The 24,542-nt window shown below is 42.1% G+C and overlaps 1 protein-coding gene across 1 annotated transcript; it reads left to right on the top strand.

The window, feature by feature from the left end:
* The first annotated feature begins 990 nt into the window (after positions 1-990).
* LOC134552843 (tyrosine-protein kinase TXK-like) lies at positions 991-23,714 on the top strand. Its single transcript, XM_063401892.1, is given in 15 exon segments — positions 991-1,311; positions 1,529-1,631; positions 1,829-2,034; positions 3,046-3,111; positions 3,729-3,783; positions 4,595-4,674; positions 6,064-6,191; positions 7,332-7,406; positions 8,342-8,513; positions 9,220-9,377; positions 9,380-9,435; positions 10,374-10,438; positions 13,251-13,369; positions 13,821-13,978; positions 23,025-23,714. Coding segments are annotated over 15 exon segments (1,575 nt in total). The 5' UTR covers positions 991-1,246; the 3' UTR covers positions 23,094-23,714.
* Positions 23,715-24,542: the final 828 nt, after the last annotated feature.

The following is a 24,542-nucleotide window of genomic DNA, read 5'->3' as shown; positions in this document are numbered from 1 at the left end:
TTACACTTGTACTAATTTCTACTGAAAGCATTCCACAAATACTCTGAGAGTAATGCTGGACAAAAGAATTTCAGAAGTGACTGAGGTTGCTGAGAAAAGATGTTTGAAGACAAATTCATTCTCAAAGAGCTGGAAAGGATCGGCTTTAGGATGATAAATATCTGCTGGATTGAATGACTGTGATTTCACACTTAAAATACTCCAACAGAGTGAATGAGAACAACTAAACTTTGGTGGAACTGTGCATAGTTTATGTTGCTCTTCCAGACCCCACAATTCAGTTCAGCATGGTCTTATCTGATCCATGGCTTTAGTCTGATCTGAGCCTTAACTTACACTCTGCAGGATTTATCATATCATATTTTGTCATCTTTACTGGAATACACACTCTACCCTTGGAAAAATTGCTCACCAAATGAAGTACATGTTCCAGGAAGGAAACATCACGATTACAGCTTCAACCTATACCTTTTCTGTGGTTTTGGGACAAGAGCCTAAAAATTCAATATCATGTATGCTTAGAGAATTTTTTAAAATGTCACATACAGTCATTTATTGCTAGTAGCTTTTAGCAAAGTAAAAGGGGGGAGTCAGACACAAAAATCATCTACTAATGAGGTTCACTGAAGGCAAAAAGGATTCCTTACGCTACAAATATATTCAAATTACTGGGCTCATAAAGAAAACAAGGCAGAATTACACATCTGTAGCATCTGTCTGAACACCTTGCTTTCATGGTAACAGCCAAATCTTTAAAAACTTATTAGAAGATTATTCTAGTGTTACATACAAAATCTGCAGTGCTGCTTCTAACTATTTCTTGTAAATGCTTTCTATGGAGAGCGAATAAACTGATGAGAAATAATATATTTAATTATACTTTTCACTTTTCCACCTCCTGTCCCTGACAAGATTCTCATTCTCCTTGTTGCACCAGGTAGAGCTTGTGCAGGGTGGTGTAATCAGTAAAATCAGCATGAATTTGGCTGACAATGTCTCTTTTTTATTTTTGCTGATTTAGTGAGCTGATTAAGCTCATACATATGGCCTCATAATTGCCAAAACATTGTTAGGGAGACTGTGGTAGGTAGGTAAGCCCTGCTGTGTTTGGTGGCTGCAAATTCAACTGTAATGATTTGCTGGCTATCTCACAGCAAGACAGAGCTAACAGTTGGCTCTAAGCACATAGGGTAGTGCTTAATTCTGTAAGTTTTGCGAACAAACAGGAGCACTGCAAATATGGAAAATGTTCTTGTTCACAGATCACACCATCCAGTCTGTTTTCTGCTGCTGCTGCACAGTGCAAGAAAGGTATGTGAAATGCTTAAGCTTTTCAGTAATAAATATCTACACACAAAGGACTTCTTAAAATCCCTCTATTTGCACTAGAAGAGCAAATACGTGAAAGTTTAAAGTCACTGTACTCTGCATATCTCTAATGAAGGAAGGCATGTACAGCCATGGTTATTTTTATGTGCATGTTTATAGATGCACATTCACACAACTGCTTCATGTTTTCCAAAATCAGAGAAATGAGAACAAAAGTGAACCTGGACCCTGATGCTGTCCTGGTGACCCGGTACTCTGCCTCACAACCAGACGTTTCCTATGAATCTATTTGGAAGTGCAGGGTAAGTAACATTTTGGCAGGTGAAACTAGAGAATTGATTTGACACGCAGTGGCTTAGTATCAGAATAAGCAGGGGAGTAACTAGCTCTTGAGCATATAAAGTTCTTTGTAGCATAAAAATTACAGAGTAAAGGTAACTAAGCAAGCTATAGTGGAGAGAAAAGACTAGTTATGAGAAATACTTTTATTTTTCACCAGCGCAAGAGACAATTGCAATTTAAGGACAAGCCATTACCTCCTCTGCCTGCCAAAGCCTTTGAAGACTACACCAAGAAGCCCAGAGTTATTGCACTCTATGACTTCTTTGCTAGAGGGCCTTTAGATTTACCTCTCAGGAAGTCAGAAGAATACATTATCCTCGAACAGTATGATCCCCTCTGGTGGAAGGCAAGAGACCGACATGGGTAAGAGAGAGGCCATCTATCTCAAACTCCCTACACAGAAAGAAAAAAGCCTAAAACAATCTGTGCAAAAGTGGGCAGACAGAATGAGGGTTGTGAGACTCTTTAGGAACAGGCTTGAAAGTGTTCAGCTACATATGAGGCACCCAGATTGACTGGGAAGAGTTTTAGCAGGGTTTGGCACCCCAGAAATGGACAGGGAATCTAGAATCTGTTGGGAATTCAGAGTTTAGCCCTACACTCAGTAATTTCCTGTGCAGCATTGGGGTGTTTGAAGACCATGTGAATCACTGGGCTCTGAGCCATGTGCAAATCCAGCTTTCCATATTTCAAGTGCTTTACAATGGAGTGTGTATGTGTAAAAACTTTGTGAAACCATAGAGATTATGAAGACATACCTGAAACAAAGCCTCTTACTGAAAATACCGAGTTATTTTAGAGAATTAGATAACTTCAGTTAGGATCCTTTTGATACTTATGTTTGTTTTGTGTCGTTCCCCTTTCTCCTTTGCATTTTCTTCAGTGCATCCTCTACTCTCATGTTGGAAATGGTTGTATGTTATGTTATAACCATCTCCTTTCCCTTCAGATTTCCCCTTTAAATATTTTAAATGCTTTTTCTCAACTCATGTTTTCAGGAAAAGTATACTGACAACTATTTTGGATATACAAGCAAGCAGACACTTTATATTTCTTCATATAGAAGCTTTGTATAGGTCAGAAATAAAGATGGTGGCTTCTGATTCAGAAGAAAAAGATTTTTTTTTTCTAAATCTCAGCCTATACCATCAGGCTTTTTCATTTGAGTAGCCATCCAAAGTTGTGGGACAAAAAGGTTATGCCTGGGATGAGAGGACTCAAATTTTTATTCACTTCTAATGCTGGAATTCAGTATCTAGCAATATAGCCTCTAGTATAAGGAACTTTTGTAATTCAACAAAAGGAGGATGTGTATCTTAATCCTACTAATATTTAACACCATACTATAATATTATCCCAAATACGTTGTTTCAGGAATGAAGGTCTAATTCCCAGCAACTATGTTACCGAGAACAAGAAATGCAATTTAGAAACATACAAGTAAGTACCTTTGAAAATTATAATTGTGCTTTCCATTTCTAAAAATGGATTGCAGAGATACATTTTAATACTTACTCCTTCAAATTTTCATTAGACATGAACATGTTTACCAAAAGCTTTCTTTTTTTGTTACAAAACATTACTCTTAAAGTGAATTAAGATTCATTTGCATGAATCATAGTGTCAGAATCCAGTTTTTTCCTGCTTCTCCCAATTCATAATGTTTCTGTATTCTGATCTTTGCCTGTTGTGATCATATAGCTAATTCCAATTACTACAAATTTAAATTACTGGAGAGTAATTAAAATTCTGAGAAATTGTAGAGAAGAAAGGCTTGACACATCATCCAGGACTGTAAATTTCATCACAGTTTGGCATAACTCTTTCCTAGGTTTTCTTTTATTTGAGCTAATATTTAGTCACAGTAAATTGGGGCCAAAAAGTTCTAAAAAAAAAAAAAAATCTACTAAAATCATTCCACATTAAGATATGTTCGTATACAATGATAGTTCTAAACATGTTTTATACTTGGAATAATGCAACTACAAAACTGTGTAACAAAGCAAACATTCATTTCTACTGGCTGAAATTAAGGTTAGGTTATCTCCTTGTTGCAGGTGGTACTGCAGAAACATAAACAGAAGCCAGGTAGAACTTCTGTTGCGCCAGAAGGTAACTCACCTTACACACAGAGCTAACAGGACTGAAAAGTATCTATCAGTAGAGGCATCAAGAGCTTTATCATAGTCAAATCAAAATCTGTTTGGTACACTGTAGGAGACAAAGTACCTTAAAATAAAAAGGCTTTCTGGTGTAAGTGTAGGCTGAAGGCTATCCAGACTTCACAAAGCTTTAAGTTGTAGCCCAAGCAAATTCTATGTAGATTTTCTGTGCCAGATAAATCAAATTACATGGCTTACTGTGTTTGTCTGTTGCATTAGACATTGAAGACTGACTGAAGGCTGAAATCCATGTAGTAAGTAGTGAGTTTAGCAGAATTTAGCAAATTTCTGTGTCATTCTTAAACACAGAACAAAAAATCCGTATTGCATTCTACCCCCTGTCAGTTACCAAAGTGCCTAATTCACTCAATCTCATTGGGTCTTTGCTCAAGGGCTAGCTCAGGCCTGGGACAAGAAAGACCAAGGAAGAACATCTCAGACAGAATTGTTTTAGCTAGATTTCTTTCCTAAAGATTTGTACAATTTGATTTTTTAAACAAATCAAAGCATTTTCACTACTTCACACTGAAGAGTATGATTCAGCTAAATCACTTATCTCTAAGAAGTTGCCTGGCACTTATTTTCTTTTGGTTTATTTTTTTCTGCCATGTACCTGGTTATCCATTCCTGTTCTTCTTTATCTTCCTCCCAAATAGTCATAGATATTCTACAGAATTTGGTTAATTGCTACAAGTCCTGTCTCAAGGGAGCATTACTGAAGCTCAGAAGCATAAAATAACTCTCCTTGGATTTCTTTTCAGCCCAAAGATGGTGCATTTGTTGTCAGAGATTCAAGCCGGCAGGGTCTTCTTACGCTGTCCATGTATTCGCAGGCTAAGGGGTGAGTTCCTCTGAATCTTTAGGGTTTGAATCAAGAGATGGTGGAAAAGCTTCCTCCAAACTCCTCAGAATAATTGGGTAGGTTGGACATGCAGTGCACAAGAGCAGGGAACCCCTGGAATGCTGTTCATGCCAAGTTAATCACCCTGTGTGCAGAAAAGATGATGGTTGTCAGTGGATCTGGGAGTCAATGTGCAAATGTCCTGGCAAGACAAGATTCCCTGCACTCACTGGAATTCTCAAATGATCTGCTCTGGAAACCATGCCACAGCCTTTGGCCACTGCACCAAACTGTTTCCTTTCTCCACAGGCTCTGTGCACTGTCAATCCACCCCAGACTCTGCTGTCCTCAAACTTCACCTGTTTGTCTCTTAAAATCACCTCACCCCTACTGTGAGGTTTTACTTTTGCTGGACAACAGCTTTTGGACTCACCTGTAACAGCAGCAATCACCTCCAGCACTGACTTAACCTATTTCAAGCTGTCTTATACCCTCTTCACCAGCCCTCCTACATCCCCCTGTATCAACTGTGTCTGCTTTCTTCTCTCCCTCCTACAGCAAGCCAGAGTGAGAGCAGCAAAGGCATTGCTGTTACCTCCACCTTCTTCCTCCCTCCCTCCCTCCATTCCCTGCTCGGAAACATGGGGCCAGCCCTCCCCACCATCCCTGTGCTGGGGACAGGCTCACCATTTCTGTAGGCTCAGTAGTGTTTCTGACAATGACTCAGTAATGCAGACTGTGTAATGTGTTTGTGTTCTGATCTCTGCTTGTTGTGACCATGTGGCCACAATTTACAGTACTAACCTTCAGCAGCCACCAGCCTGAAATGCAAACTTAGCTGCTTAATTTTGAGTGTCACAGAAAGCAGAGATTGATGGGCAGCAAAATATACAGAAAGCAAAAAAGACAGATAATGTGAAGAAATACAGAAAAAACAAAGGTATCAATTAAAAGCTACAATGAAGACCCTTTGAAGAAGTAGAACAGAAACTTTAATCTCATGCTATACACAAATATGTGTTTCAGCTTTTAGGAGAATACTGGTAATTCGTAAGAGTTTAAGAGGTTATATTCTAATAAATGCTATATTAGGAGGAACATTTCTTAAACACTATGGCTATTTCTTATGAATGCAATGATACATGGATAAAACACACTGAAAGAAGCAAGAAAAAGATATTGTGCAATTATGTCCCAAAGTTGGAAGAAAGAGCCATTCAAGGAATCTTTTATTTTCTTCTGAAACAGTGTCCCAGCTGCACACAGCCATTTTAAGTTGAGAACTGTGCCCCAAGTTTTCAGATTTTTCTATGCTTTCATAGTGAAATTTAAGAAGATTTATATTATAAATTATTTTTACTGAAAATAATAATGTTTTGTTGATTTCAGAAGTCACAATGGAGATATTCTACATTATCAAATTAAACAAAATCACTCGGGACAATATTATGTAGCAGAAAACTATCTCTTTTCATCTGTCCCTGAACTCATCGAGTATCATCAACACAATGCTGCAGGTAATGCATGTGAGCTGAATATGGTTTCACATCTTTTTCTAATACTTTCCTTATCAAAAGAGACACGAGTGCTTCTATTGCTAATGAACTCACATATGGCTTGATTCTTTCTGCCAAAGTCATAGGTGTCATGTGCATATACCATGGGGGAAGTGAAACTACCAAGCTTGTCTACATGTATGAAATGAGTTCAGCAAAGATAGAAGCCTGCTCTGTATTCTCTTGGATCACATTTCTCTGAATTGGTCTTGGGTGAAATCTGATTGTAAATCTTTCTTTGTCTATGACAAGAACTTGCGTACATTCAATCTAATAGAGGCAGAAGCTATGCTGTGCATCAACAGGCAGCATTCTACTGATTTTGAAAAAAACCAAAAGCAACCCATACCACAAACAATTAAGGGCAGAATTTGGGACCATAAGGACTCTCTAACACTGGTTTTCAGCTTACCAGGGTTAGATAGCTCTACCTGTTGGCAGATGGCAGATTTTTATAATTTTTAGCATGAAAAATATCCTTCACCTTGGTTCCGCCCATCATATTAATACAATATAAAATGGTTTTTACTCTGAATGAGTGAAGATGGGAAAACACATAGAGATCCCTTACACTAGAGAGGAAGATATGGGAATGGACAGAGCCTTTTCCTGGAGGGAGGAGAATTGTAGGAAGCACTTGTAGCAGAAATGGCCCTAAAAGTAATAGCAGGAAGAATCAATGAACTCAGGGTGGTGAAGGACGTATTCACTAATACTGTTGGCTTATGAATGCAAAGAAAATAAATGACAGACACAAAAATATCTCAAACCTGGGAAGTCATGATGGCAGACACTGCTTACGTTGGTGATACAGTATTTTAGAACTCATTTAAGATCACTATCATGGTACAAAAAAGCAAGAGTATTACTGTTGGCTTTATGAAAGTAGAAATACTTTTGTAGTCAGGGCCCTATGCAATTGTCTTTCCCATTTCTTCTCACTGTATTGTTTTATCTGAGCAAACTGTAGGCAAAAGTAACTTCAAGAAATAAGAAATTTACATCAGATTCCAAGTATTTTTGTTTGAGAAGAGGTATGATAGAGCGTATTTTAAAATTAGATAGTTGGTCAGCAGAATATTGTGGCTTTGTCCCCGACAGGTCTTATCACACGTCTCCGACATCCAGTCAGATCAGATGGATGTACTTCACCAGAAAACGCAGGATTGAGTTATGGTAAATTTTTTATCTTCTTTTGGAGGGGATTTAGCTATCTGCCTAGACAAGAATTTAGCTCATATTCACCCAGCTAATAATTCTGTATCTGTGAAATTCCTTGGTAATAACAAACAAGTAAAGAGTGTAAGGTGTAAGGATCAGATGAGACACCTGACTCAGCTGCTTCTGTTCAGTGAGTGTTGTGTTTCTGTTACAAGCACCAGTGCATTCAGAGCTATTTGGACTTGTCTAAGCAAACCTAAGACTCAAATAGGCAGTTAATAGCTTTTGAAAGGCTATTTGATTTATGATTTTGCTTAGGAAACCAAAATTGAAACCTGAAATAAATTGTATTTATAGAGAAGATTTTCTCTGTCAGTTCTGCAGGTTTTAGAAATAAGAATGGAGTCTTACATGGTATAAAAACAAACAAGCAATTAAGGCCAGTTTTGTGTATATAGATTAGGAATTTCATACCATCTATTGGACAATAGGAACCTCCAAAACTGAATATATTTCGTGTTCCTATGAATCTGAAGGCTTAATATTTCTGAAGGGTAGAACTATTGTAGTTATTACAATAAAGGTAGCCAGTGACTATTTTTGTAGCTATGCTATCCATCTGGAACTGGTTTGGAGCTAAAAACATCACATATCATAATGCCAAGAAAGCTCTCATGTGTAATCAAAGCTAAACACTTGCCTTATCTTCAAGCCTCAGACATTCCTACATTAAGCAAAATCACTAATCACATTCTTTAAGTTGAAAAACAGCATTTATATTTCAACATGTATGAGCCAATGAAAATTTTCAGATATTTAAAACTCATGCTATAGCTGGTGAACAAGTGTGATGCTTTGCAGTGTTCATTAACTGCCATCAGCAAGGTGTGTGTCCTGGAGCATGGCTCAGGAAAGCTGGCCTGACTCTCCTGACATATTGGCTTTTACAGAGGAGTGGGGATTAAACCCATCTGAGCTGTTGTTCCTGAAGGAACTTGGGCGTGGGCAGTTTGGAGTTGTTTATCTTGGTAAATGGAGAGAGACTATCAAGGTTGCCATCAAAACAATCAATGAAGGTGCAATGTCTGAGGATGATTTCATGGAGGAGGCCAAACTGATGATGTAAGTACAAAAGCTATTCTGCCAGTTTACCAAGAAATAAAAATAACCTAATTCCATTTCAAACAGGCAAAGCAGCTTGATGGGAATGTTGATGTGTGGGACAGAAAGGGTGATATAGAGGTCTGAACCAAGCTGATGCAGATGCTTCCTATGCCCAGACTTTGTCTTTAGAGTGTTGCTTGCTTTGGACTATGGAGCAAAATGGGGAATAAATGTTCTGGTAAAATGTAAATTTACTCTTACAACTATTCTTTAATCCATGACTCAGTGTCTCTAGGAACACTGGTAGAGCTTCTATCTAACTAAAGTTTTTGAGAAACCCTATTACTGTATCTGAAAACATTACAAATTAGGGAAATATCCACATGAGGTCTTGGCAAAGCCCAGAAGAGAAGAACCCTTGCAGGGTCAAGGCCCCTGCCTACAAGCCGAGTGTAACTAGACCTTTCTATTTTGTATCAACCAAATCAAGCTTTGGATTCACTGTTTTTATGTAACTGATGAACAGTTATGAGCTCACAGAGTGAACTTTTTGGAGGAAGTTGTAGAGAGAAATGTGCTAAGTATTGGGAGAACTCTGAAGATGGTTGAATAGGACACTGCTTACCAAGTCGTGAAAGTATTTTTCAAAACCATCATGAGAATCAGAAGTTTAGTTACATACCAAGAACAAATATTAGCCTGCCTAAAATGTGATTTTAAATAGGAAACTCTCCCACCCAAAGCTGGTGCGGCTTTATGGAGTGTGCACACATCACAAACCTCTCTGTGTTGTGACTGAATTCATGGAAAATGGTTGCCTGCTCAATTACCTTCAGCAAAGGCGGGGGAAACTCGGCAGAGACGTTCTCCTGAGCATGTGCCAGGTGTTTGCGAAGGGATGGAATACCTGGAAAGAAACAGCTTCATTCACCGTGATTTAGTAAGTAAAATAGTTTTTCTGAGGTTCTTGACAAATATTTGCAGTAAAGAATGTGCTGCTGCATTTTAAGGGAGACTATATATCCTTTAAGACTTCAGCCCTACAGGATTTAATAAGGCAAACCCAAATTTTCAGCTGTTATTTTGCCCATGGACAGCTCAAAAAACTACCTGAGAGAAGTTTTTCCATTGGAAAAACCCCTTGAGTGGTCAGAGAAAACTAGGATATTGACATGGGACTATCTGGCATTAGGTCATCTCAATACAAAAATGATTAGAATACAACCAAAATCACAGCATTACAAAAGGTCAGCAGGAATGAGAATTTTAAAAATTCAAATATTTTTCTATCTGTATTTCTTTGGCTCCCAAATGCTATATGTTGATGCTGGGATATATGAGTGGCTTTTCTGCCCATAGGCAGGGAATTAGAGGAGAGGAGTTTGTTTCTTTACTCCTTGATACTTTTTCAATGCTCACATTTGGATGTAGAGAGGAAATCTTCCTCCTCTTCTACACAGCTACATGAAGAAATGTAAAATCTTGAAAATTATCAGAAGGTTCCTGATTTCTGTAATGAAAACATGACAAAAGAAATTTCAAAATTTACACAAATCATCCCTTGTGCTGATGTCCAGGAAAATATCTGATTGGATCAATAGATTCTGAAGCCTAAAATTCTTTCACTGTTCAAGAATACCTAAACATACTGCAACTCATACTACAAGCATTTAAGTTGCTACATGCTATGTATGTGTAACTGCACAGTAGTGAAATATGCTCACTGACTCAGAGACAAAAATTCACTAATATTTTTGACCAGTACACTAATCTCCTTTCAGATATAAATAGTATAAGCTGAAGCAAATATAATCAGCTGCTGTATTTCTTAAAATTCTTTAGCACAGATTTCAGATGTGTTTCTCTCATTTTCCCCAGGCTGCAAGAAACTGTTTAGTCAATGTGGAGCATGTCGTCAAAGTATCTGACTTTGGCATGGCAAGGTACGAGGCCACTGACAAAGGTTTTGTGAGCCCTATTTTCAGACAGCTGCAGCATGATCTTTAGTTAACCTCACTGCTTGCTTCACTGGTTTGGGGATTCTCACTGTGGGTAATTTTTGAGTGCTGATGAAAATTTTATTGTTGTTTAACCACCATGAACTGGATGTCACGTCCTCCTCTTGCTCTTGGTGAGTGCAGGATAGTTAAACAAAGTACCAGGTAAACTTCAGAGGTGCTTATGGACAGAGAAATTCCCAGAGTGCACAGGGCACCCAAAAGCTTGAAGAAGTTCCCCAACTTTTCCGAGCAGGATGGAAGTCAGAAAGTCACTGGGGACAGAATTGGGAGTTGGTGCTGACCTCTCAAGGCAGCGGCAGCTGAGTAGGTGAGGCAGGATGCAGGGAGGACCAGGTGGGCAGAAAGTGTGAAACATGCTGCTCTAGCAGGGAAGTGGTTTTTCTGCTTAGTGATAGAACCACCCAAAGTGAGGAAAGAGAGCACTCTCAACTCTGCCAAGCAGCAGCCTGAGAAACATAGCTCTAGCCTCACAGACTTTCCTCAGAGGACACAGCTGAGTTGACCAAATGACTGAATGCCACCCAAAGGGGATGTCTTCTTTCTTCTTCCCTCTTGCAAGCCCAGCACAAAGCTCTCAACTTTTGTTTTTTACTGGCTGGTTTTTTTGTGGGTTAGCAGACTGAGTCAGCTCACTTAGGAGGCAGATGAGCTGCCTCCTAAAGACAGTCAGTGGCTCTGTGGTGACATTTACCTTGTGGCTGCAAAATGTTAGATCAGCACAGCTATGCTCCTTTGGTTTTGCCTCCTATTTCTAACCTTAGGCTTACAACACCCTAGAAGTTCATAGCTAAGGACTCATTTTTCAAAGGGTTATCCTGTACCTTGGTTGTACTGCTCCCCAAAAGGGTAAGGGCAGTATCAGGGCTCTGGAGTTTTCCAATTGAATGCGAAAACACAGTAAGATCAAGGTGGCTGTCAGGTCCCAGAATAAGAGCCATGGACCTGAATGGCTCACTGTGGCCACAAAGGGGAGATCAGTAGTGTGTGGCTCTAGGACTCACTCTCCTGGGGAAGCTAGGAAGAAGTGATGGGAACACAACCTAATCATTCAAAACTCATACAGCTGCTGCAACAGGTTGTTTTGTACTGCTATTTCATATGTTCCTTATTCAATAGCCTTCCATGTTTCTGTGCCTGCACCAAAATGAGAAAATGAGGCAAAGAGATTAGTTATTTCAATAATCCTTTAAAAGGTGCTTTAAAAGCACCTTTAAAAGGTGCTTTAAAAATTAGCTTTATGTTTGCCCTGAGAATAAATGTTTACTGCACATCTGTGATCTGCTCAGGAACGTTAATACTTGGAAAATGTGCCCAGAGTTCATAAGTATGTTGGGGTCAGCCTTGTAACCATTTTAAATGTTGCCCTATAAATGCCTGCATTAGGCACATAATTTCATTTTATCTGGGAGATCAGCTCCTATAAGCTTGGGCAAAGACAATTACTTTAGTAATTTAGTTAGTACAAGAACTGTTGCCTCAAATGTGATTAGCATTTCTTTGTGTGTCGCTTTGGTAACAATGCTTTGGTCCCTGACATGGCATCTGTGAAGATGGACAGAGAGAGTCATATTTGGGTAGTGTTGGAGTCCAGGGGATCCCTCTGACAGCCCTGGAGAGTCAGGGGGCTGTACAGGGGGGTCTGGGATCTGTACAAGGGGGTCAGCCAGCCTCCCACAGAGCCCAGAAGGACTCTGATTCTGGCTTCTATCCATGGAAGTGAATGCTCACATGAAGGAAGAATCACAGATCCTAAGAATTTAGAAGTAGATAGTAGTTTGTCATAGAGTATAAATATAGAGATTAGGATTCATAGTATACGGGGTTGAGAGGACAAGATGGAGGAATTGGGGAGTGGCCCCTAGTTTCCTTGTTCTTGTTCTCATCCCCCATCTTTTGCTGATTTGGACTTTAGAGATTGGTTTAGAATAGAACTGACATGTTAGCGTAGCAAGTTAGTATTGGTAATGTTCTGTAAACAATAAATACGTCTTGGACTGTGGTTGGGTCGAGGGTACGGTACATAAGGTACAGGGCTCTCTGATCCGCCCCAGTCCAGTGGCAGCCCAGCGCCAGTCCAACGGCGTGTCTTGCTTTGCTGGGGACGCCTTGCAAAGCCGAACAAGAACTGTTAGATAATATGAAATAAACAACCTTGATAACCTGAGCTGCTGGACTCACAGTGTCGTCTCTGCCTTCGGTGTGAAACGCTCAGGGCAAAGAGGAGACAGAAAACCTTATTATCTTGGGGAACAGCAACCCCAGGGAAATACCCAGGGAACAGCAACCCTGGGGGAAGATTTCACCACCTCGGGGAACGGCCGCCCCGAGGGGAATCTCGGGGAACATCAACCCGGAGAGGTAGAATAAATGCTTGAAAAGGTGGTTCCTTTTAAAAAAAGACTAATTATGTATTGCTGCTGATTTTCCCGCCCATGGTGAGGTGATGTGTCTTATCAATATACACCCAAAAGATGACAATAATAACCATCCTGTCAGTCTTACGATAGTATCAAAATGTTTTATTCTGACATATTTCTGATGAATAATCCAAATCATTCCTTTAAACAGAAATGTCTTTAAGTGCATAGATTCCAGTAGTTTTTTGTGTGCATTTTATACTAAAATAGTGATATCATTTTGTTTCCAAATTGACACTATTTTTTTTTTTTGAATTCTAAACCATTTGGGGAAATGTCACTAATTCAAATAGATGTGGTTTCCTCTTATTCTTCAGGTATGTCATTGATGATGAATATATCAGCTCTTCAGGTGCCAAGTTTCCAGTCAAATGGTCATCTCCTGAAGTCTTTCATTTCAAAAAATATAGCAGCAAATCAGATGTCTGGTCATTTGGTGAGTTGATTTGTTGAAAGTGCAACCATGCTTCCCTAAAACTACTGATGTGATTTTTAGGAAAATCCAACTTTTTACTCATACTACCTATTTAAGCTTCAGTCCTTCCCATTTTTCAAAGTTTGCTTATATTGGACAAATGGGGTTTTAATTTGGAAGGTTCTGCACCTAAAAAGTAGATTTTGAAATGTGCATTTTTAATGAGTCCTTATTAGCCAAACATATATTCATCTGAGTTTTATGGACCACCACCTTAGCTGACTTGAAAGAAAGTAGAATTATATTAGTTGAAAATTGTTTGGGTTGTATCCTTCATTCAGCTCAGGCTGAATATTTTCATGCATTTTTCAATACACAGAAGAATCAGGAGTGGGTTTATTCTCCTAATGTTGTTAAAAGCTTGTGGGTTTGGCATCTTTTTTGTCCTAAACCTATTTTGGTTCACTTCTAGGTGTACTGATGTGGGAAGTTTTCACAGAAGGCAAAATGCCTTTTGAAACCAAGTCAAATGCTGAAGTTGTCCGTGAGATTTCTCAGGGTAACCGACTTTACCGACCACATTTGGCATCGCATCCTGTGTACAAAGTCATGTACAGCTGCTGGCACGAGGTTTGTTCCTTTTTTTTTTTCCCCTGGGGTATTACTTTATTATTAATTTTTAACATGGATATAAAAGCAATCTTAAAAGCTCAAGGCATTAAATTCTTATTCCACATTGTCTTGGTTTGAAAGACAGATATCTGCTAGGAAAGGGCAGGACCTCCCTAGAGATGGAGAATTCAAATCCCCTCCCTCCAAATTATTCCAATTAAAAAAAAAATTAAAGGAGCTTTCAGACAGAGGTATGGGGGTAGGAATAACAGTTCTTTACTAGTATATATGACAAAACGACAAACAAACAACAACTATAGCATCAATAATAAACAGAACCAAGAACCTTGAGGGCTTTCTTTTACAAAAGCCCGGGGCAGTTTGATCTCGGTGCCCCTGCAGGGCTCCGAGAGGCCGAACTGGAAGGAAGGAAAGTCCCGGACCGGTGGATGAGATGAGGAGCTCTGCGCTGGCAGCTGGAGCAGCAGGGGTGTCCCGGCAGGGCTGGGCAGGGCAGGGACACAGAATAGCAGGGGAACCTCAAAGCTCCGAAGAAGCAGCGGCGGTGGGGGGAGGCTGGAGAAAATGAGCTCAGGATTCCCGGGTACAGGAGCAGATGACGATAGATTTCCCAGGATGAGACAGAGGCAGAGGGCAGCCTGACCGTCCTCCTCGGCGCTGAGAGCAAGAGTGCCTCCCCCTCCCCCAGATCTGTCTTTTTGCCTTTCCCAAAGCTCATCATCTCTCCCCTCTGAGGGACACTCCCAGGGACTCAGAAACAATAGGTGTAGCCTCGTGCTGCCATATCCCTCAAGTACTCCTTTTGTTCTGACTAAGTAGTCATCAAGGCTTCTTGGAAACTTATGGGAAAAAATTCTGTGAGAAGGAAAAAAACCCAAATCTAACCCCCAACATCATTCACCCCGAATTTTTTCCCACATCAACCTATTACATTGAATTTAAACCTTTAAAATATATATATATATATATACACACATGCATGACCTAAATTATATACATCTATACATACAGATATGGGTACAGGCACATGATGTGGGTAGTTCATCCTAAAACAAGGTCTCCTTGAGGTATGCATCGGGTCTCTCCATCCTTTTGCATCACCCACCAGGTGCATCCTGGTCCCTGAGCGAAGACAACCCCATGGATGGGATTGTCTTTGCTGGAGGCAGAATTAATCCAAACAGTTTTTCCCAGCATACCTCTCATGTGTACTACTGGAACCTTATCTCCATCTGTTGTTCTCAGGGGCTCAGATTGGGCAGGGCCTGCTCGGTTGGTGGAACCTCGAGTGTTCACTAACCATGTGGCCTTTGCTAAATTAATCTCCCAGTTCTTTAAAGTCCCTCTACCCAGTGCCTTCAAGGTGGTTTTAAGCAGGCCATTGCACCGTTCAACTTTCCCAGCTGCTGGTGCGTGATAAGGAATATGGTACACCCACTCAACGCCATGTTCCCTAGCCCAGGCTGCTATAAGGCTGTTCTTGAAATGGCTCCCATTGTCTGACTCGATTCTCTCAGGGGTGCCATGTCTCCACAGGACTTGCTTTTCCAGGCCCAGGATGGTGTTCCGGGCAGTAGCGTGAGGCACAGGGTAGGTTTCCAGCCATCCAGTGGTGGCTTCCACCATGGTCAGTACGTAGCGCTTGCCTTGGTGGGTTTGGGGAAGGGTGATGTAGTCAATCTGCCAGGCTTCCCCATACCTGTATTTGGACCACCGCCCGCCATACCATAGGGGCTTCACTCGCTTAGCCTGCTTGATTGCAGCACATGTCTCGCAGTCATGGATAACCTGAGAAATGCTGTCCATGGTTAGATCCACCCCTCGGTCTCGTGCCCACTTATAGGTGGCATCTCTGCCCTGATGACCTGAGGCGTCGTGGGCCCATCGAGCTAGGAACAGCTCTCCCTTGTGTTGCCAATCTAGGTCTATCTTTGACACTTCTATCTTGGCGGCTTGATCTACTTGCTCGTTGTTTCGGTGCTCCTCATTAGCCCGACTCTTGGGGACATGGGCATCTACATGGCGGACTTTTACAGGTAGCTTGACTACCCGAGCAGCAATGTCTTTCCATTCATCAGCAGCCCAGATTGGTTTCCCCCCACGCTGCCAGTTGGCCTTTTTCCACCTTTCCAGCCAACCCCACAGAGCATTGGCTACCATCCATGAATCAGTGTAGAGGTAGAGCTTTGGCCACTTCTCTCTTTCAGCAATGTCCAGGGCCAATTGAACAGCCTTGAGTTCTGCAAGTTGACTCGATCCACCTTCTCCTTCAGTGGCTTGTGCAACCTGTCGTGTGGGTCTCCATACGGCTGCTTTCCACTTGCGGTTCATCCCTACGATGCGACAGGAACCGTCAGTGAAAAGAGCGTAGCACGTTTCTTCTGCTGGCAGCTGATTATACGGCGGAGCTTCTTCGGCACGTGTCACTTGCTCTTGTTCTTCTCCATCTGTGAGATCAAAGTTTTCACTTTCTGGCCAGTTTGTGATTATCTCCAAAATCCCAGGGTGATTTGGGTTTCCGATACGGGCACGCTGAGTGATGAGGGCAGTCCATTTGCTCCATGTGGCATCAGTGGCATGGTGGGTAGAGGGAACTTTTCCTTTGAACATCCACCCCAACACTGGTAGTCGGGGTGCCAGGAGGAGTTGGGCTTCTGTGCCAATCACTTCTGAGGCAGCCTGGACTCCTTTGTAGGCAGCCAAGATTTCTTTCTCTGTTGGGGTGTAGTTGGCTTCAGACCCTCTGTAGCTCCGACTCCAGAATCCCAGTGGTCGACCCCGAGTCTCACCAGGCACCTTCTGCCAAAGGCTCCAGGACAGGCCACGGTTCACGGCTGCAGAGTAGAGCACGTTCTTCACCTCTGGTCCTGTCCTGACTGGGCCAAGGGCTACTGCATGAGCGATCTCTTGCTTGATCTCGGCAAAGGCTTGTTGCTGTTCAGGGCCCCAGTGGAAATCGTTCTTCTTGCGGGTAACCCGGTAGAGAGGGCTCACAATCTGGCTGTACTCAGGAATGTGCATTCTCCAAAAGCCTATGGCGCCTAGGAAAGCTTGTGTTTCCTTCTTGCTGGTTGGTGGAGACATCGCAGTGATCTTATTGATGACCTAAATGGGAATCTGACGCCGCCCATCTTCTTACTTTACTCCCAGGAACTGGATCTCCTTAGCAGGTCCCTTGACTTTGCTCTTTTTGATGGCAAAACCAGCTTCCAGGAGAATCTGGATGATCTTCTCTCCTTTCTCGAATACTTCCCTTGCTGTGTTCCCCCACACAATGATGTCATCAATGTACTGTAGGTGTTCTGGAGCTTCACCCTTTTCCAGTGCAGCCTGGATCAGTCCATGGCAGATGGTGGGACTGTGCTTCCACCCCTGGGGCAGTCGGTTCCAGGTGTACTGCACGCCCCTCCAGGTGAAAGCAAACTGAGGCCTGCATTCTGCAGCCAGAGGAATGGAGAAAAACGCATTAGCGATGTCGATTGTGGCGTACCACTTCGCTGCTTTGGACTCCAGCTCGTACTGGAGTTCCAGCATGTCTGGCACAGCGGCGCTCAGCGGTGGAGTCACTTCATTCAAGCCACGATAGTCCACAGTCAGTCCATTCTCCGTCAGACTTGCGCACAGGCCAAATGGGGCTGTTGAAGGGTGAGTGGGTTTTGCTGACCACCCCTTGGCTCTCCAGCTCTCGGATCATCTTGTGGATGGGGATCACAGCATCTCGATTTGTTCGATACTGCCGGCGATGCACTGTCAAGGTGGCAATAGGTACTCGTTGCTCTTCTACCTTCAGGAGTCCTACTGCAGATGGGTTCTCTGATAATCCAGGCAAGGTGTTCAATTTCTTAATGCCCTCTGCCTCCACAGCAGCTATTCCAAAAGCCCATCTGAACCCCTTAGGGTCTTTGTAATAGCCATTCCTGAGATAGTCCATGCCCAGAATACACGGAGCCTCTGGGCCAGTCACAACTGGATGTTTCTGCCACTCCTTCCCGGTCAGGCTCACCTTGGCTTCTAACTGAGTCAATTCTTGTGATCCCCCCATCACACCAGCAATGGAAATAGGTTCTGCTCCCTCATGTTCTGACGGCATTAGGGTACACTGAGAACCGGTGTCAACCAAAGCTTTATATTTCTGTGGCTCTGATGTGCCAGGCCATAGAACCCACACAGTCCAAAAGACTCTGTTTTCCCGTGCCTCTTCCTGGCTAGAGGCAGGGCCCCTCTAGCACCGGTTACTACTCTCTTCCTGTGCATACATAGTAGAGGTTCCTTCAAGGGGGTCTGACAGAGCATCCTCATTTCTGTAATACCTGGCAGCCTGGTCATGGGAGGCTGAGGCTACCTTCATTCTAGTGGAACCCCCTCGGTTAGTGTTTCTCTCTTTGAGCTCACACACCCGTGCTGCTAGGGCAGAAGTGGGTTTCCCATCCTACCTTCCCATGTCTTCCCCATGGTCATGCAGGAAGGACCACAGGTCAGCTCATGGGATGTACCCTCTCTCTCTAGCTGAGGGATGTTGGGTTCTGACTCTGGGGCCTGTGACTCACACCGGTGCCACATGGGAACTGTTCCTCCTCATCTCCTCCCTCACCTCCCTTATCTCCTCTTGGAGTTCTTTAACCACGGCAGAGACCTGAGTCTGCATTGGGCCACTGATCATACTGTCAAAATTTCTAAGCTTGCTGGCTACAGAACCTACAGTCACTCGGCTGGTATCAGCATTAATCATTGACATGAATGTTTTGTATTCAGATGGCCCTTTAGTTGCTAGATTCCACAACATTTGCCCTGTGCACCTGATGTTGTCGGGGTCATTGTTATGCTGTCCATCCCTCCCAAAAACTACCTCCAGTATTGCCACTTCTCTCAGCTGTTGGATCCCTTCCTCAACAGTCTTCCAGCGCATGCTGAGGTGGTGCTCCTGCATTCTGTCTCTGTGGACAAACCTCTCCCTTACACTCATTAAAAGCCGGTCCCAAAGGTGAAGGGGTCCTTGCTCTTTTACAAATACCTGATTCACACCTGAGTCTTGGGTCAAGGGTCCCATATTCCTTGCCTCACCACCATCCAGTTGCACACCTCTACCCATAAGGTCCCAGACCCGAAGTAACCAGGTTGTATAAGGCTCACGTCCCCGTCGTGCAACATCTTTTTGCAGACTACGGAGATTTTCATATGACAGGGACTCAGTGATGATCTCAACTTCTGGCTCCCCTGTGGGTTGTGAGGGCCTTCCTTTTTTATCCTTATCACTTGGGTGCTCTGATTTCACCTTATATTTCTTCCTTTCCACAGGGGCAACTGTTGCTGGCTGTGACTGCCCCTGTGGTTCAGCTGGAACCTGGACAGTTGTAATGTCTGTGGGTTCCACTGCTGCACCTTCAGACTCTCCCTTTTCAGGGTAGGGGGAGGGTTTGCCACCAGCTGGGGAAAGGTGCTCCTTCAGCACCTGGCTTATCTCTTTCACTAGAACTCCCACCACATCTGGGTGGTTCATTTCTGAGGTGGGCTTTATGTCAGGGTCAGGTGGTGGGGCAGCATCTTTAGTCTGTGGGGCAGTGTCAGGCTCCATGGCAGCACCCTCAGTCTCTAGGGCAGTATCCTTATTCTCTGGGGTAGGTATCAGGGTAGTTATCCAGGCCAATCTCCCCTTATCTCGGAATATTAAATAGGATAGGCCCGTGAGCAATACTAGCCATTGTATGATATCATTAGCATTCAGAGAAGATTTAAACCCTTCAAAAACTGGTGGAATAGACCCAAACAGCTGAGTAAAGGGTTGGGAAAAAATTTCCCCTGGTGTCATTTCCTCACAATAGGTACCATTGTTAAAGTAACCCCACAAACAAACACTTAGAGTGTGATAGCCATGTATCCATGTGCCTGCCTTCCAGAGGAAGTTAAAAATCCATGAATTCCTCACCTTATTAACCCATAGTGCAAACTGGATAACAGCCACAGTAGCCTTAGTTATAGGGCCCATGTTTAAATAAGGGCCTGCAAATGGGAGAAACACAGCCACAACCACATGCCACCCAAACCAAGGTAAGCTAGACCACATGATGCTATTTAGGGAGGTTTCTATACCCAGTGCACAAGGTCACTTAAGAACTGTTATTCCTTTTCCTCTCAATGCCCTCAAGCCCCACAGTGGGCACCAATAATCTGTCTTGGTTTGAAAGACAGATATCTGCTAGGAAAGGGCAGGACCTCCCTAGAGATGGAGAATTCAAATCCCCTCCCTCCAAATTATTCCAATTAAAAAAAAAATTAAAGGAGCTTTCAGACAGAGGTATGGGGGTAGGAATAACAGTTCTTTACTAGTATATATGACAAAACGACAAACAAACAACAACTATAGCATCAATAATAAACAGAACCAAGAACCTTGAGGGCTTTCTTTTACAAAAGCCCGGGGCAGTTTGATCTCGGTGCCCCTGCAGGGCTCCGAGAGGCCAAACTGGAAGGAAGGAAAGTCCCGGACCGGTGGATGAGATGAGGAGCTCTGCTCTGGCAGCTGGAGCAGCAGGGGTGTCCCGGCAGGGCTGGGCAGGGCAGGGACACAGAATAGCAGGGGAACCTCAAAGCTCCGAAGAAGCAGCGGCGGTGGGGGGAGGCTGGAGAAAATGAGCTCAGGATTCCCGGGTACAGGAGCAGATGACGATAGATTTCCCAGGATGAGACAGAGGCAGAGGGCAGCCTGACCGTCCTCCTCGGCGCTGAGAGCAAGAGTGCCTCCCCCTCCCCCAGATCTGTCTTTTTGCCTTTCCCAAAGCTCATCATCTCTCCCCTCTGAGGGACACTCCCAGGGACTCAGAAACAATAGGTGTAGCCTCGTGCTGCCATATCCCTCAAGTACTCCTTTTGTTCTGACTAAGTTGTCATCAAAGCTTCTTGGAAACTTATGGGAAAAAATTCTGTGAGAAGGAAAAAAAACCAAATCTAACTCCCAACACACATCTATGGCGTTCTCAGCATCTCCAACTATGTTTTTCAGAAATCACACCTAAGTTTATGTGAAAAACGTGAGATGATTAATTCATGTTCTTATGGTAAATTGGAAAATTATAAAGCTGTATAAATTTATATCAGGTAAAATCTATGTTTCAGGAGGTTTCTGCAGCAGATGGTGAAACTGACCACCCTGAAAATCAGGCGTCTCCATTCAGAAGGGAACAAAAGACTTTGCAGCCTTCTCAAGTATTGGGAGGGGACCTGTTGAGATGAGCCGGTATCAGCAACTCACACCTCTACGGCTCAGAGCAGGGACTCTCACCAATCAAATGCTACGTGCCAACAGGGACTCTCACCGATCAAATGCTACGTGCCAACAGGGACTCTCACCAATCAAATGCTACGTGCCAACAGGGACTCTCACCGATCAAATGCTACGTGCCAACAGGGACTCTCACCAATCAAATGCTACGTGCCAACAGGGACTCTCACCGATCAAATGCTACGTGCCAACAGGATCATCACACACTTCTACGACAGTTAAATTACTCAAAGCAAGGACTAACTCTGGACATTAGCATTTGAATGTGCCAGGGGACCCTTTCGGGATTTAGTATAAACAAAGTTAATGGCCGATGCTTAGTGAAACAATGGGAGAAAGGTTGCCGAGGGGGAAGTTAAGGGTATTTAAGTTAAGCCTTTAGGTGGGCAAAGTGTGAACCCAGCTAGAGACACCGACTGCCAGGTTCCGTGTCTCTGGGTCACCCTTGGCTCAACTTTTCCCGGGAGAAATTCTGTCAAGTAAGTGTCGCTGTTTGTGGGGTTTCGTATTGTTTTGTTTTTATTACTTAAAATTGTTATAATTTGATTCCAAATTTGTGATTTGAATTTTAATAAACCAAATTATTGAATTTGGCAATAAATTTGTCCTGGCATTTATAACAGTTTACAAGCCTCTGCTTCTTTTGACTGTTGCAGCTAAGAAATATAGAGCACACAATCAGTACAGTAGGTCTAGACCACCCCTGGGTTGGAATATGCCACTGTTGTCATCTTTCTCTACTGGCTCCAGTGTGATACCTTTTTCATGCCTTTGTATCATGCACAGCTTTCTCTAGATCTGCCCTGAATGATAACACATTCATGGACATGCCCACTAAATGTAGATTTTGAACTCCCTTTTTCAAGTGTATATCAGAATCTCTGTACATCAGTACAGCTCCTAGGCTGCACCCCTTTTACCCTCTCCAGGCTGATTTAGTACTTCATGTTCTTTAACAGTTTGTCCAGCACCTGTTACTTCCTATATTGGTAACAAAACACCAATTTCATCACCTTCTCTATCTGATTAATCCCTTAGGGGCCCTCCTTCTCTAGTCTCTATAAGAAATGAATCCTTTATTTTAGGTTGAAAGTTCTTTCAGAAGAGCTTTGTGTGCATTTTTTCATGTAAATGTGCAGGCATACACAGCAAGTAGCTGGGATGTCTTGTTGCTACCATTGTCTCCTTTATCTTCCACCTTACAGCTCTGTATAAAATTTTTAAATCCTGAGTAAAAAAAAGATGAAGAGATGGAAATCTAAACTGCATCCAGCTTGCCTGCTTACTCCAAACATCCATTGGGGTGCCAGTCAGCAGAGAGATCATGGGAAAAAGTTCCCTTTTCTGTTTGCCACCAGACAGGAGTTTGTTCCATACTGAGCTGCAGCACTTCAAATTATACAGCAGTGGAAATCCTTTTTCAAAAACACAGGAAACATTCCTAAATACCATGGTTTCCTGACAGGCAGGGCTTTCCATAGACCTACTGCACAGAGAAATTCCATACAAATTCTGATCCAAAATTGAAATAAGTATAAAGAAATTTCAGGAAAATTTTAAAAGTGCCTGTGCTCATGCTGCTGGCGTCATGAATAACAGATTTTTCTTCTTCTCTAAAATGAAAAACTTAATATTTTCTTCTGTATTAATAAAATGAAATGTAATTTTTAAGTGGTATCTCATATGTACTTATATACAATTTCTGAAGTCTCGTACTGTAATCAACCAATCTGCTAACAAAAGTTTATCTTCTGCTTTTCTTTTCAGAAACCTGAAGGGCGTCCTACTTTTGCAGAGTTAACAGTGACCCTCACAGATCTAACAAAGATGATATAATCACAGATTTTATACCAATGTATTTACTGAAAAGTTAGCATTAAGCATGCCCCTACCGTAACTGGTACAGAAAACCTCCACCTTTTACAGAGGTCTCTACCTATATCATAGTACCAGCATCCTAAATATTGAAGCAGATGTTTGGTCTTGGCCCAGTTTTTACTTATTTGAGAAAGATACTCCAGGAGACTAATTTGGGACTCTCAAGGCTTTGTTTTCATGGTTAGGGAGAAAAACCTCCTGTCTGAAAAGCAGTCACTAAGCCTACTCACTTTATAGATATTTTTATTCTTTTTTTTTGTTCAGAGCTACACTAATTCTAGCATCAATATTATTACATTATTTGTAATTACATTATTGTCTCGCATTCCCCTGCTCTTGCCTACTCGAACAAGTGCCTTAGTCCTCCCCTTGCAAATGCCCAGAATGGTTAAATGGGCAAGTTAAAAGTGAAACCTGACAGTAAAAGCTCAGATGGATCCTATGATACCTGACATGGGCATGTCTGTACCCCTACTTATGTTATTATTCACTTTTAATTTTAAATCTTAACTATGGTCAATACAAATATGTTGTAGAGAAGGAAAGGCAGATGGAATTCATAATTATTTAAAACAAAATAGTCAGACCATTACAAATAAATATGTTGTTTAAAATATGTGATTGCATTGTGAATTATTTATAGGTAAATACATCACAATATTTAGTTTTATAGGGCTTCATAGACAAAATATGTAAAACATGCTAGATAAAGAATGATTGAGTTCTATTTAACTTTTGTCACAAATTGAGTCACAGTTTAATTTTTTATTCCCAAATTTAGAAAATAACTGTAACAGTAAAATTAAATATAGCAAACCCCACAAAGTTTTGAATTTCCAAAAGATGATGGCACCTCATAATCAAATATAGTCCTCACAGTAATCAGTCATCTTTACTGCAATAGTATTTTGATAGTTATCAACCCTTGGGAAAGGATATTGTTAGTCCCATTGTTTGAACGTTTGGGAACACTTCTAAAGCATTTCTGCATCAAGTAAAGGATGATATTCTCACTATTTCATGTAATTTGCCAGAAGAATTGCCACCAACTGATGTCAGTGTTTATTTTCATAATGAATTTATTTATGAGCATTCAGTCCTTTATCAGACCTATGGCTGAATGCAGATCTATAACTGTTGTGGTTTAATCCCAGCTGGCAACAGCAGCACACAGCTGTTTGCTCACTGCCTCTGCCCTGGTGGGATAGAGAACCAGAAGGTAAAACTTGTGGGTTGAGATAAGAACAGGTTAATAACTGAAACAAGGTAAAATGTAACAATAGCAATAGCGATGAAAAGGAGAAAGAGAGAGGAATAAAACCCAAGAGAAACCAGTGACACACGGTAGCAGTGAAATTCAAACTCCTTCCACAATATAAAGTATATGGGGACTTTGAATGATATATG

Source organism: Prinia subflava, chromosome 7, assembly GCF_021018805.1.
Source record: "Prinia subflava isolate CZ2003 ecotype Zambia chromosome 7, Cam_Psub_1.2, whole genome shotgun sequence".
NCBI classification, from domain to species: Eukaryota; Metazoa; Chordata; class Aves; order Passeriformes; family Cisticolidae; genus Prinia; species Prinia subflava.
Note: the sequence above shows the minus strand (reverse complement) of the source record. Positions and strands in the feature narration are given on the sequence as shown.